Source organism: Phocoena phocoena, chromosome 7 (assembly GCF_963924675.1).
Source record: "Phocoena phocoena chromosome 7, mPhoPho1.1, whole genome shotgun sequence".
NCBI classification, from domain to species: domain Eukaryota; kingdom Metazoa; phylum Chordata; class Mammalia; order Artiodactyla; family Phocoenidae; genus Phocoena; species Phocoena phocoena.
In genome coordinates this window covers 103,784,481-103,796,669 of record NC_089225.1, presented here as the reverse complement: position 1 = coordinate 103,796,669, position 12,189 = coordinate 103,784,481, and the positions used below count along the sequence as shown (strand labels likewise).

The 12,189-nt window shown below is 40.8% G+C and overlaps 1 protein-coding gene across 1 annotated transcript in view; it reads left to right on the top strand.

Annotated features, from left to right (window-relative positions):
- Window positions 1-12,189, top strand: part of COL4A4 (collagen type IV alpha 4 chain) — a 131,033-nt gene that overhangs the window by 38,973 nt on the left and 79,871 nt on the right. The window contains exons 4-10 of the mRNA XM_065880183.1: window positions 1,903-2,037; window positions 2,816-2,860; window positions 3,564-3,680; window positions 7,223-7,291; window positions 10,128-10,163; window positions 11,496-11,558; window positions 11,943-11,978. Coding sequence (XP_065736255.1) covers window positions 1,903-2,037; window positions 2,816-2,860; window positions 3,564-3,680; window positions 7,223-7,291; window positions 10,128-10,163; window positions 11,496-11,558; window positions 11,943-11,978 — 501 coding nt within the window. The remainder of the gene's footprint in view (window positions 1-1,902; window positions 2,038-2,815; window positions 2,861-3,563; window positions 3,681-7,222; window positions 7,292-10,127; window positions 10,164-11,495; window positions 11,559-11,942; window positions 11,979-12,189) is intronic.

Sequence of the window (12,189 nt, the reverse complement as noted above, 5' to 3'; positions counted from 1 at the left end):
TCATTCATTCCTGAGCCAAAGGCCACGGTAGATGGTAGATGGAAGACTTAACTGGTGAGCAGATATCCCTGCCCTTATGATGCTAGTGTCTAGTCAGAGAGCAGACAACAAACTAATGGGCAAATACATAATTTAAAAAATGTGAAATGCTAAGGTGCTAAGAAGGAAGTGGACAGGATACCCTGAGGGAGACTCATGGGGGTGAGGTTGAATTGGAGATCCTACTTCACTGGTGGCAGTTTAGGAGAGATCCACGTTATGTGCAGATCTAGAGAGAATGCTCGCACCGAGGCCCGAAGACAAAAAGAGCAGCGTGGCTGGGACTTAGTGAGTGTGGGGCGGGCACAGCATGGGGTGCAAGGGAATCTGGGGCCACACCCTGTAAGGCCTGGAAGGGAGGAGCACGAGGTTTATTCTACATGTAGTGGGAAGACAAGGAAAGTTTAAAAAGCAGGGCCATGCCATGATCTGATTTGTTTTTTTTGTTTTTTTAATAAATTTATTTATTTATGGCTGCATTGGGTCTTAGCCGCTGCACGCGGGCTTTCTCTAGTTGCGTTGCTGTGCGTGGGCTTCTCGTTGCGGTGGCCTCTCCTGTTGTAGAGCACCAGCTCCAGGCGTGCGGGCTCAGTAGTTGTGGCTCACGGGCCCAGTTGCTCCGCGGCATGTGGGATCTTCCCAGACCGGGGCACGAACCCGTGTCCCCTGCATTGGCAGGCAGACTCTTAACCACTGTGCCACCAGGGAAGTCCCTCTGATTTCTGTTTTAATGTCACTTGAAGAGAGGCAGGGAGGAGGGTTAGAGGAAGCTGGAAAGCCATCTGGGAGCCTGGAACACCGGTCTCACTGATGCTGACCTGTAGGGTCACAGCAAGGCAGACAGTGGGGTGGGTGAGTTTCAGACCCACTTCGGGAGTGAAATGCTAGGAATCGATCATGGGTTAAATGTAGGTGTGGTAGAAAGAGGAATATCCAGGATGAGTCCCAGGATTCTGGGGCTGGATTCTGGGTAGATAGAGAATCAAATTTGGGGGTAAAATCAAAAGTTCCATTTTGGATTTTTTTAAGCTGAGGGTACCATCGTATTCAAGGAGATGTCAAAGAGGCAGCTAGATACGATCATCCGGAAGTTAGAGAAACTGATGCTGAGACATACCAACCTTCCTACTCCTAGAAAGAGCTGTGAGACTCCCTGTCGTAACTGAACATTCATTCACTGCAACAGTGCATCTAAATGCAACGGAGAACAGGCTTAAAGGGAGCAAGGAGTTCCTCATCTTTGTCTCAGAGATGTTCCCAATGTGGGTTTAGGGGGAGAACTGAGTTCCTGAAACTTCTTTGCCTAAAATAAAAGGTGATGTTTTCATTCATGGAAAGAAAGTTGGATTGCGTAAAAATACTGTGACATGGAGAGCCTGATTCCAAATTATGGATAAGAAATTAGATAAAAGCAGCTAAAAAAGAAATGTTTCCCCCTAAAAGGGCAGACAAATTATGAGCCATTTGAAGTAAATAAAATATCTGGCACTTTTTCCGCACTCTTACCTTGTGTCACTTACGTAAGGTTAGTGAGACCTTGATTTTTAAAAATTCCTTACTGCACTAAACAGCTCAAGATTTATGAATTTCAGTGACAGAATGAAAATAGTAAGAGAACTATAATCAGTTTATAGATGTGTGTGTACATGCAGTAATTCACATTTATCGTACAGCTTTGATTCAGATTGAAAAAGGCAACATTTTCTTTTTTTATAATTAATTGATCGTTTGTGCTTCTATTATTAGAGTTTGCTCCATCTTTAATTTTCCAGTCTTCTGTAAACCCAAGTCACCATATTTTTTTGTTAGAAAACATTACTTAAGAGTCATCCATCCCCCTGCCTTTTTAATCTTGCTTCTCAGGGCCAACCAGGACCACCAGGGCCACAGGGTCCTATTGGACCCCTGGGGCCACCAGGACCCATTGGAATTCCAGGAGAGAAAGGGATGAGAGGTGACAGTGGCCTTCCTGGAGCAGCAGGTGACAAGGGTGATAAGGTAAGCCTCTTCTTAAGTGAAAGATTCATATTAAACCCTCACCAGAATTGCTATGCCAGATTTTTTAATAATCACGAGTAGTACCTATCTGCACCTTAGAAAAATCAAATCTAAACTCCTCTTGGATATTCAGTCCTCATTCCTAACCCCTTTCCAGAGGAGCGTGCCTTTCTTTACCTTTTCTAGGCACTTAAATACATGAGTTTACCCAGTAAGGAGTGGTTTTCTTTATGGCTTTTTAAAACAACCTAACTGATGCTATATGTATCATGCAGAGCCTTTTTTTTTACTCAACCATATGGCTTGGAGATCATTTCCTATCAATTCATGTAGATTGAATTTACTCCTTTACTCTATGATATGCCATAATATGGATAAAACTATAGTTTATTCCCTGTTGATGAGAATTTGAGATCCTAGTCCAAGTTCGTGTAATGCAAGTGTGCAAAAACAGTCCTGTAAATTACCTGTGTTTACATTTAAGAGTTTGTTTCTCTAGGATAAATAGAGTCTGAGAAGTTGAATTTCCAGTTATAGAGTATTGAATGTATTCTTTGAACTAATATCGCCATGTTGGCTTCCTAGGTACAAAAAGAAAAGCACAAATGGTTGATTTCCAAAATGTTGGCATTTGAGCTCCTTAATGTAAAAATAGATGACAATGACTGATAAGGTTTTTTTAACAAGTTATTAATTATTAATGTTTTTAAGTAAATTAACCTGTTAATCTAATAATTTAGTAGCTTTTATATCTTCATTTTATTTTCTGGGATTTTAGGGTCCAACCGGTGTTCCTGGATTCCCAGGTTTGGATGGGATACCTGTAAGTATCCTTAAATTTTCTCCATTTTTTTTAAAGAAGGGAGAGACACTCATCAAAGCGCTTAAAATCACGTTTGTATATATATAAAATATATTTATATGTTATATATTATATATAATATATATGGCAAACTCTTCTTTATTTTCTTATTTTAGTATATGGAAGGGTGCTTGCATTTCAATTTTGTGTAATAACTCTGAGACCAAAACATTTTTCTTGAAGAACAAGGTTTTCAAAAAGATTGGAGAAAAGCATTCCAAGATATGAGCTCGTATACTTGTCAGGTCAAGTACAATGTTCTGGAAATAAATTTATACTCATTACAAAAGTTTTTATTTGCTGGCGAGTCCTAATGGTGGGAGTGGGCTTAAACCTCTCATTGCTGATACGAAAACCAGAGGAAAGAAGGAGAAGGTATTTGGCAGGGTTTATAATTCATTAGAGTCTTTCTAAGGATTTCAAGGAAGATTTCCTCCCTGATCTCTGAAAATACTCCAGACTAAATTAATTTAAATTGGGGTGTATGAAAATAGATTTATTTATTTTTACTATGCTACATAGTTCTTGTGGGTGGGGAAGGAGGTTTCACAAAACTGATCGACATGTGAGTCACAATTGCCATAATTTGGGGACCCATATCGCAGAACCTTTTTGTGATGGTATTCTTGCAAAAATGCTTCACCTATCATTTTGTTTCTTGTAGGGGCACCCAGGGCCTCCTGGATCCAGAGGCAAATCTGGTGTAGATGGCTACAACGGCTCAAGAGGTGCTCCAGGCTTTCCAGGAGAAAGAGGAGCTCCTGGCCCACAAGGCTCCCCAGTAAGACAGCCACAGTTCAGCCTAGTGGGAATCTTAAGTGAAAAGGCCCTCCAGTGGGAGCAGGCTGGATGTGTTCGAGAAACAGAGTTATTACAAGTGTACTGGGAGCCTGGTGAACAAATGCGGGTGGCTGGAGGATGAGGACAGAGAGTTGGGCAGGACTTAGAAGACACGGGGCCTTGTAGACTATGGAAGGAAGCTGGGTTTTCTTTTCCATGCCATGGGAATGCACTGGATGGTTTTAAGGAAGGAAGAAATATGATCTGACTGACGTTCTATCACGATGCTCCTGGCTGCCATACAGAGAATGGATGATAGGGGAAGGGAGGCCACTTAGCAAAGCTTAGGTTGTTTATCATTCAGGGTTCACTGCAGATACATAAACCCCTCTAGGTATTTCAAGACGAGAGGAATTTTTTTTTTTTTGCGGTACGGGGTCCTCTCACTGTTGTGGCCTCTCCCGTTGCGGAGCACAGGCTCTGGACGCGCAGGCTCAGCGGCCGTGGCTCCCGGACCCAGCCGCTCTGCGGCATGTGGGATCTTCCCGGACTGGGGCACGAACCCGTGTCCCCTGTATCGGCAGGTGGACTCCCAACCACTGCGCCACCAGGGAAGCCCAAGAGGAATTTAATACCAGGAATTTGGCACTGATTATTATGGTTGGAGGATTGAAACTCCAGGGTCACTATGGGACTGCTGATTTCAAGGGCTCACACTTAGCTGAGATTCAGAAGTCAGAAGCTTCTCTTGCACCTCAGCCACTGGCCGCACTTCTGAATGTCGAGACACCAGCAAACACTCAAGTTTCTAACTTCTTGCTTGGCAGCATCAGCAGTACCCGAAGAGGATGTCTTCCTCAATTCTGCCTCCCAAATCTCATAAGTACATCTCCCAGGTGGAACCTACTTCACACCCAGCTGCAAAGCAGTCTGGGAAATGTAGTTTTTAGCTTTCTAGCTCCTGTAATGCAAAAAGATAAATGGAAGAGATTTGGAATGGAGGTCCAGAAACAGCTAACAATATCCAACACTTAACTTTACAGCTCTTAGTTTTTTATTTTTCCTTCAAAAATTTGGACTTTTATTTAAACATAACTTCAGCAAGAACTGCCCTTTTCCTCTACCACTTGTATCTCCTTTCTCTCTCTTTTCCTTTTTTCTCACTTAAATAAAGACTAGAGATAATTTACCCTTTCAAAGCTGATTTTCTGTGACTGTTTTTCAGCCTTTCCATTTCTTTAATTAAATATCATTTCCTGAGATTCCTTCTAAAAGGTTTTCTCATCACCACCACAATCATCTTGCTTTCTTCTGTGAGTTTTCCTTTTGTTTCAGGTCGTAGTAGAAATGATCGATCTGAACACAAAATTCAAAAAAGAATTTTTCCATATTCACATTTTTTCTTGTGGTACCAAGTAACAACCAACTCCCATTGTTAAGCTTCTCAACCACTCTTTATTTTCAGACTCAGCCCCCTTGAAGGCTCAGGGGTGCAGTCTGGTGAATGCACATCTCTTAAGATCTTCAAATTGGTTCATGCCTCATTCTGAGCATCCATGAACATTCAGGAGAGGAGGGTTCTCGATTTTAGCTTGAACACAGCATGTAGTACTGACCACAGTACTGAAGTTTGTCATAATGATCTCTTTGCAAAGCAATTTTCTTTCCCTTGACCTGTTTCTTATATGGGCAGAGCTCACTTTGCACACAGTGTGAGATGTTAAGAATGGCATGCAATCTGAAGGCGCACAAAGCAGCCTTTACATCCAATGGGAAAATTACTATCGTTCCATGACCTTTAAGATATTTTGTTAAAACATCATAAATATATAGAGAAAAAATTTTAAGCTAATATTTATTTAGTACGTTGTAATCTAAAGCATTAGGAACATTGAAAATTAAAGGGTTTTCTTTCTTTGTAAAAACTTATCAAGGCAGTTTGAACTGTGCTTGCTGTCATCTGGTCCCATAACTTAAGACATGAAGTGAATGTGTTTTCTATGCTTTGGTGAATGTCATACTCTTCTCTAAGCTTGGACCAGCTTCCAGTGTGGTGAAATATCTCTGAGAGTTTCTTTAACGTGAAGTTCTTCTGCCTGTGTCACTCCCTCTGGCACATCTTCATCCTTTTGGTCACACCACTTCCTTCTTTTATGTTGATAAGTTTGCCTTCCTAAGTCCCTCTGGCTTGAATGAGAGCAGTGACAACATTCCCACAATATCTATTCCTTCCCTAATTCCACTTACGTTCTATTTGAATTTCACCTGCACTATTAGCAGTTTTCATTTCCTCACTTCATTTTCATCTTTCTTGGCAACCCTCTCTTTCAATGATTTGTTTTTATGAAATGTCCTTTGGGTTTATCACTGGGAGACAAGGGGCAACACAGCTACACACTTCGTTGTCTGTGTGTGAACTAACAGATGTTAGTGACCAGTCGCTGATAGACTTTGAAAGGAGTGATATGATCAGTTGGTGATCATGATTCACATGTTACTTGTGTAGTGATCTGTGGACCAATGAGTCAGCAGTGATGTTTGTGCTTTATGCAGTGACTCAGTTAATTAATACGCAGTGGTAACTGAAATTTGAACCAGTTGGTGGGAGGACTGGTGTGATGTAACTTATATGTGGAACTGAAACTCACACGTATTGGGACTGTGCGAAGCAACAGTTGCTTGTGTAGGCAAATCTGATTTCTCAGGGAAAGCGTTGGTGTAATTTACCACAAAACTGTTTAGTATCTCCCACTGGAAGCAAAGTCAGGCACTCTCCTAAGAGGGATTAGCTTTGAAATCTGCATGTCCTTCACAGGAGCTTGATACATGAAGATGGTAGAATTTTCATATGGTAACCAAGTTAAGATGTATTAAGATATTAAGTAGGATATTAAGATATTAAGTAGGAAAACTTTGGGGAGAAAGTACACTGAGGTATTTCATTCACTTTAAAAAATTACTCTAAGTAAACAAACTTGCAGCTATGTATAAAAACCTTCTAAAAGGAACGTGTTATGTTTTTTTAAAAGTTAATCTTACAGCGGATAACTAGGCTCTGTTTTGAATACAAATACTTAAATGGATAAAATAATTTTTTTGCTATCTCTAGGGCATAAATTATTAACTGACAAGTGCAAAATTGTTTACTTATAAGTATAATACAAGTATTATGTGCATTATATTGTGAAGAAGAGTGCAATTTTCCTGCTGAATAATTAGTAAACAGCTATAAATGTATTAGTATTATATATAACCTATATAAATACATTACATATTTATAATATATATAAATATTTGTAATATATTTATAAATATATTAGTAGATATTCTGTCTTAGGAGATTCCTCAGTAGATCTTAACCAAATATTAAATAAGTATATATGACAACCTAGGATGATAATAAAAATGAGAATAAAGAAATCTCCACTAGTGAAATATGATTATAATGGTAATTTTATTGGTGAGTAATATTTCATTTGCAAAAGAAAATACAGAAATAGTAATAGCTCTTTTCCTCTCTTAAAGTGAATATTTTATTTTCAGGGCCTTCTTGGGAAAAAAGGAGAAAAAGGAAATTCAGTGTTCATTTTAGGTGTCATTAAAGGTATTCAGGTAAGCTTTACAATCAGGGTGGGTTTGAAACAACTTTTTTCTGTATAAGTAAACCCATGAAGAAAACACATGGACTGAGATTTCCTTTAAAATGTCTCTGAGGATACTGGTTTTGATCATTACCCTGACCCTCTGGGATGATCCATACTTCTTGTGTGAAGGCACTTGGCTTTAGCTTCTCTGGCTGCAGAGTTCCCCTCCCTCCCTACGCTTCTCGCAGAGTCGCAATGAATACATTTATTTCAGGGTTTCTCAGCCTCAGCACTGTTGACATTTTGGGCCAGTTAATCATTTGTCGTGGAGGCTGACCTGTGTATGGTAGGAGGTTGAACATTTTCCCTGGCGTCTACCCATTAGATGCCAGTAACACCCCCCTGACTCCCCACACACACCCAAACAATATCTCCAGACATTACCAAATGTCTCCTGGGGGAAAAAATCACTTCCAGCTGAGAATCATTAATTACTTTGTAGTTAAAATATTGTGATATTAATACTTACCATTCATGATGATAGAAGTCACCACTATTGAACTTGAAAATTGTAGAAACCTGATAGCACTATCCTTAGCAAATGAAATGCTTTTGTGTTTTTCACAGAGAATGATGTACAAATATTCAGAAATAAACTCTTGAATGACCACCGCATCTCTCTAATCTGAGTAGCCGTGGATGAGCAGAAGGAGATCACTAGATACGATAGACTCAAGAGGAGTCAAGACATGGTCATTTCTCTTAAGGAAAGATATTCTACAATAATTAGATAAAAGTAGTCCTAGATTGCTTCTATCAGATTCCAAGTTCTGTGCCACCTGGAGTGGCCGCACCTGAGCGGTGATCCCTTAAGTGAGCTTACAATATGTGTTTATAGCCTCTGTGCCTATTCTTACTTGTTAGACAGCAAGCACTATGCTTCTATTTATAGCTTAAATGATACATTCATAAACTTAGCATCAAAAACAGGGTCATTCTAGGAACCAGTATGATGTATTGGAAGGAGTGAACTGACCCTTACCTACTACTGTGACTTTAAGCAATCCCCTCAACCTCTCTGAGCCTCATTTTCCTTATTTTTTAAAAATTTTATTTTATTTTTTTTTGCGGTACGCGGGCCTTTCACTGTTGTGGCCTCTCCCGTTGCGGAGCACAGACTCCGGACGCGCAGGCTCAGCGGCCATGGCTCACAGGCCCAGCTGCGCCGTGCCTTGTGGGATCTTCCCGGAATGGGGCACGAACCCGTGTCCCCTGCATCGGCAGGCGGACTCTCAACCACTGCGCCACCAGGGAAGCCCCTCATTTTCCTTAGTTGTGAAAGGAAATTAATATCTACCCTGCCTTCCTCTCAGTGCTGATGGTCTGTTATAATAGTTTATGCTGCCATGTATTGTAGAGTATAATGTACAGTACAATATTAGTTATGGTGAGTATTTTTTGGTAATTGTGCACGAAAGAACAAGCGAGACAGAAAGGGAGATGAATATAGAGAATTCCTCATCTTAAAGAGAGACAGAGGATCCCTAATGGAAGTGGCATGCAGATCAATAACTTTGGAGAAACAGTGGTTTTAAGAGCCTATATCCACTTCATACCCATTTGGATGATTGTTACTAAAAAAAGAAAAACAAAATAATGTGTTAGTAATTACGTGGAAGAGTCGGGACCCTTGTGCATTGCTGGTGGGAATGTAAAATGGTGTAGCTGCTGTGGAAAATGGTAGGGTGATTGCTCAAAAACTTAAATGTGGAATTACCCTGTGACCCAGCTATTCTACTTCTAGATATGTTCTCCCAAAAATGAAGGCAGGGACTCAAACAGATACTTGTACACCCATATTCATAGCAGCCTATTCACAATAGCCAAAAGGTGGAAGCAACCCAAGTGTCTACCTACTGATGAATGGGTGAACAGAGTGTAGTACATACACACATACAACACAATATTATTCAGCCTTAAAAAGTCAGGGAATTCTAAAGCATGCTACAACATGGTTGAACCCTGAGGTCATTGTGCTGAGTGTAATAAGCTGGTCACAAAAGGACAGGAAATGTGTGATTCCACTTAGATGAGGTCCCGAGAGTAGTCAAATTCATAGAGACAGAAAGTAGATGGTGCTTGCCAGGGGCTGGGGAAGCAGGGATGGAGGGCTAGTATTTAACGGATACAGGGTTTCCATGACGAAATGAAGAAGCTTGGACAATGGAAGCACAGCATGGTGACACAACATGATGAATGTATTTAATGCCACAGAACCGTACACTTAAAAAAGGTTAAGATGTTAAATTTTATCATACGTATATTTTGTGGTATATTTTACATTTTGCAAAAAAAGGGAAGAGTCTGTATTCAAGAGAATATACACCCCTTGATCCTTTAAAGTGAGTAGAGTCTCAGGGCAGAGTCGAGTCACAAAGCGGTAGATGTGCACAGTGGCAGAGAGGGTTTCCACACGAATGCCCTTTACCTTTGCTCCTGGGTGATAACAAGGTGTTAATTAAGGGAGGAAAGGTCTGCCAATCAGGTGACAGACAGTTAAACTGATGAAATGGGACCACTGGATCGAGAATTTAGAGCTTTGTTTTTTTCTTTAGAACATTTTAAACTGAAAGATGAAATCTCACCTTGATTCCATGTCCCCAGCAATCTTTCCCTGGTCTCAGCTGGGTAGAAGTAGAATTCAGGGCTTAGAGCCCTTCCACAGCTGTCTTTTCAACACTGAAAAACTGAACAAACTGCACAGACAGTCCAAATAAGTCCCGTGTGTGTGTGTTTATTTTTATGTTGTGTGTTTTAGGGAAATGGTGTTGCTCTTCTAATGCAGTGTCCTGATACTATTGCAGGGTGACAGAGGGGACCCAGGACCTCCCGGCTTACCAGTAAGTCTCCTGGGCAGGCTGTGCGCTTCTGTTTGCTCCTCAGATAGCCTATGGTCTCCACTAGTTTGCATCTCAGCAGGACCAGCTACCTAATTTGCAGGGCCCACCTGGTGCAAAATGAAAATGTAGGTCTCTTGTTCAAAAATTATTACAAATTTTAAGATGGTGACAGCAGAGCATTAAATCAAGCATGAGGCCCCGTGAGACTGCACAGGTCCCGGGCCCACAGAGCCGCCCTTGAATCTCAGTAAGCTCCGGCTTACCTTTCACTTCTATCTTGCAATGATCATTTGGTATTGCTTGGGTAGCTATAGTCGCTTAATATTTAGGAAGATAATTCGGCTTAGAAACTACCTAAATAATATATGTCCAGTGAAAATGATTTTGCTTGCTGAATCAGTAATTGTGTATTATGTTTAGTATTTTGCCCTGTCTTCATGTTCCTGGAATTTGTGATTCACTGATTATATTTGTCTTTCCAATTCATCAATATTCACAAGATTAAAACTGAAAGCAATTTGGCCTCCTAATGGTTCACCTGTAATTGTGTTTGGTAACTTCTGGCTGTTGACAGGATTACTTTCCCAGGTTGGTTTTTCCTTACTACCCCGGCAGCTCAGTTCTACATTATCAATGAGATACCTTGGTGTCACTGTTAAAAAAATACCAATTCATTCTCTAGGAGAGAGTAATGCCATTGCACACTCTCAAATCGTTTGACATGGGCAGGGTGAGTGGGAGAACAGAGCCCCTTTCTCCATACTTCTAGAACTGCCCAACTATAACCTTTCCTTGTGAATTTGTGTGTTACTCTGCTGTAACTTAACATGTTGCAGAAAATTGTTTATGGCTTAATTACCTTGATCTTGAATTGGGGACATTTCTATTCACACTGATCTTACAGGGCACATTGAAAGGATGTATTAGAGTATAACTACATTAATAATTTATTTAATGCTAAGTAATATTAATATTGTAAAAGCATTTTGATGTATATTAAATTTATAACATATATGGAATTTAGGAGTAACAAGGTTTCTTTGTTCTCTACTTTTGCTACTACAAGATTTATTTGTGAATAAGTAGATTGATCTCTGGGTCTTAATCCCAAACGTAGGAGTTAGTCACACCCACCAAGTGCTACTGCCTGCCAGCTCTGTGCCCTTTTCCCAGCTCTATCAGAGCTACTGTTCAAGATGACGCAGCAGGGCGGGTGTGGCCGGGACTGTGATTTCTCCGGAGGTCTTTATCCAACTGGGATTACATGCAGCTCTCCCATGAACGATGATTATGGTTTCTGGTAACGAATTTACTGATTTTTCTCATGTTTAGGGCTCAAGGGGAGTGAGAGGACCAGCAGGCCCAGTGGGATATCCAGGAGAGCCGGGGTTGGCAGTAAGTACAGCACTGCTGATTCTGTCTCTCCAAAAGCCCTGACTTGATATTTAAATCAAGCAAAAGAAAGCAGAATTGCAGTCTTGGGCAATTCAGGCAGAGATGGGTTCTTTTCGAGATTATCACCTGATGAATCAGCCAACACTCACCATTATGAGCGTGAGTCCCTCCTGAAGCACGGGTCCCTGGAGGTGGGGGGCAGGAGGGGATGGGGGGCAGGAGGGGGGTGGAGGTGGGGGGCAAGCAGCCCAGCCGTGGTAGGAAGTCCATCATGTGTGTTTCAAAACTAAGCGTTTCCTAAGGAGGAGCTTGGGACAACCAATAAGGACACAGTCTGATCTCCATCACTGATAACTGATCTGTGTGTTTTTGCTGTTGATTTAGGGACCTCCAGGCCCTCCTGGGAGTCCAGGTTTGAAGGTAGGCAGCCATGAGTAAGATACACAAATGAAGTCCATGTACAATGAGATAAGTGACCACTAATATTTGTCCGAATCATGTCTTCCCTCTTTTTAGAATTCCCGAACTATTTAATAAATACACTTCAACATATTGCTTAACCAGAAGTCTTATGACTTGTAACTACTTTTTAATATTCCAAAGCAATTAGTTTCCTTTTTCTTTTCTTTTC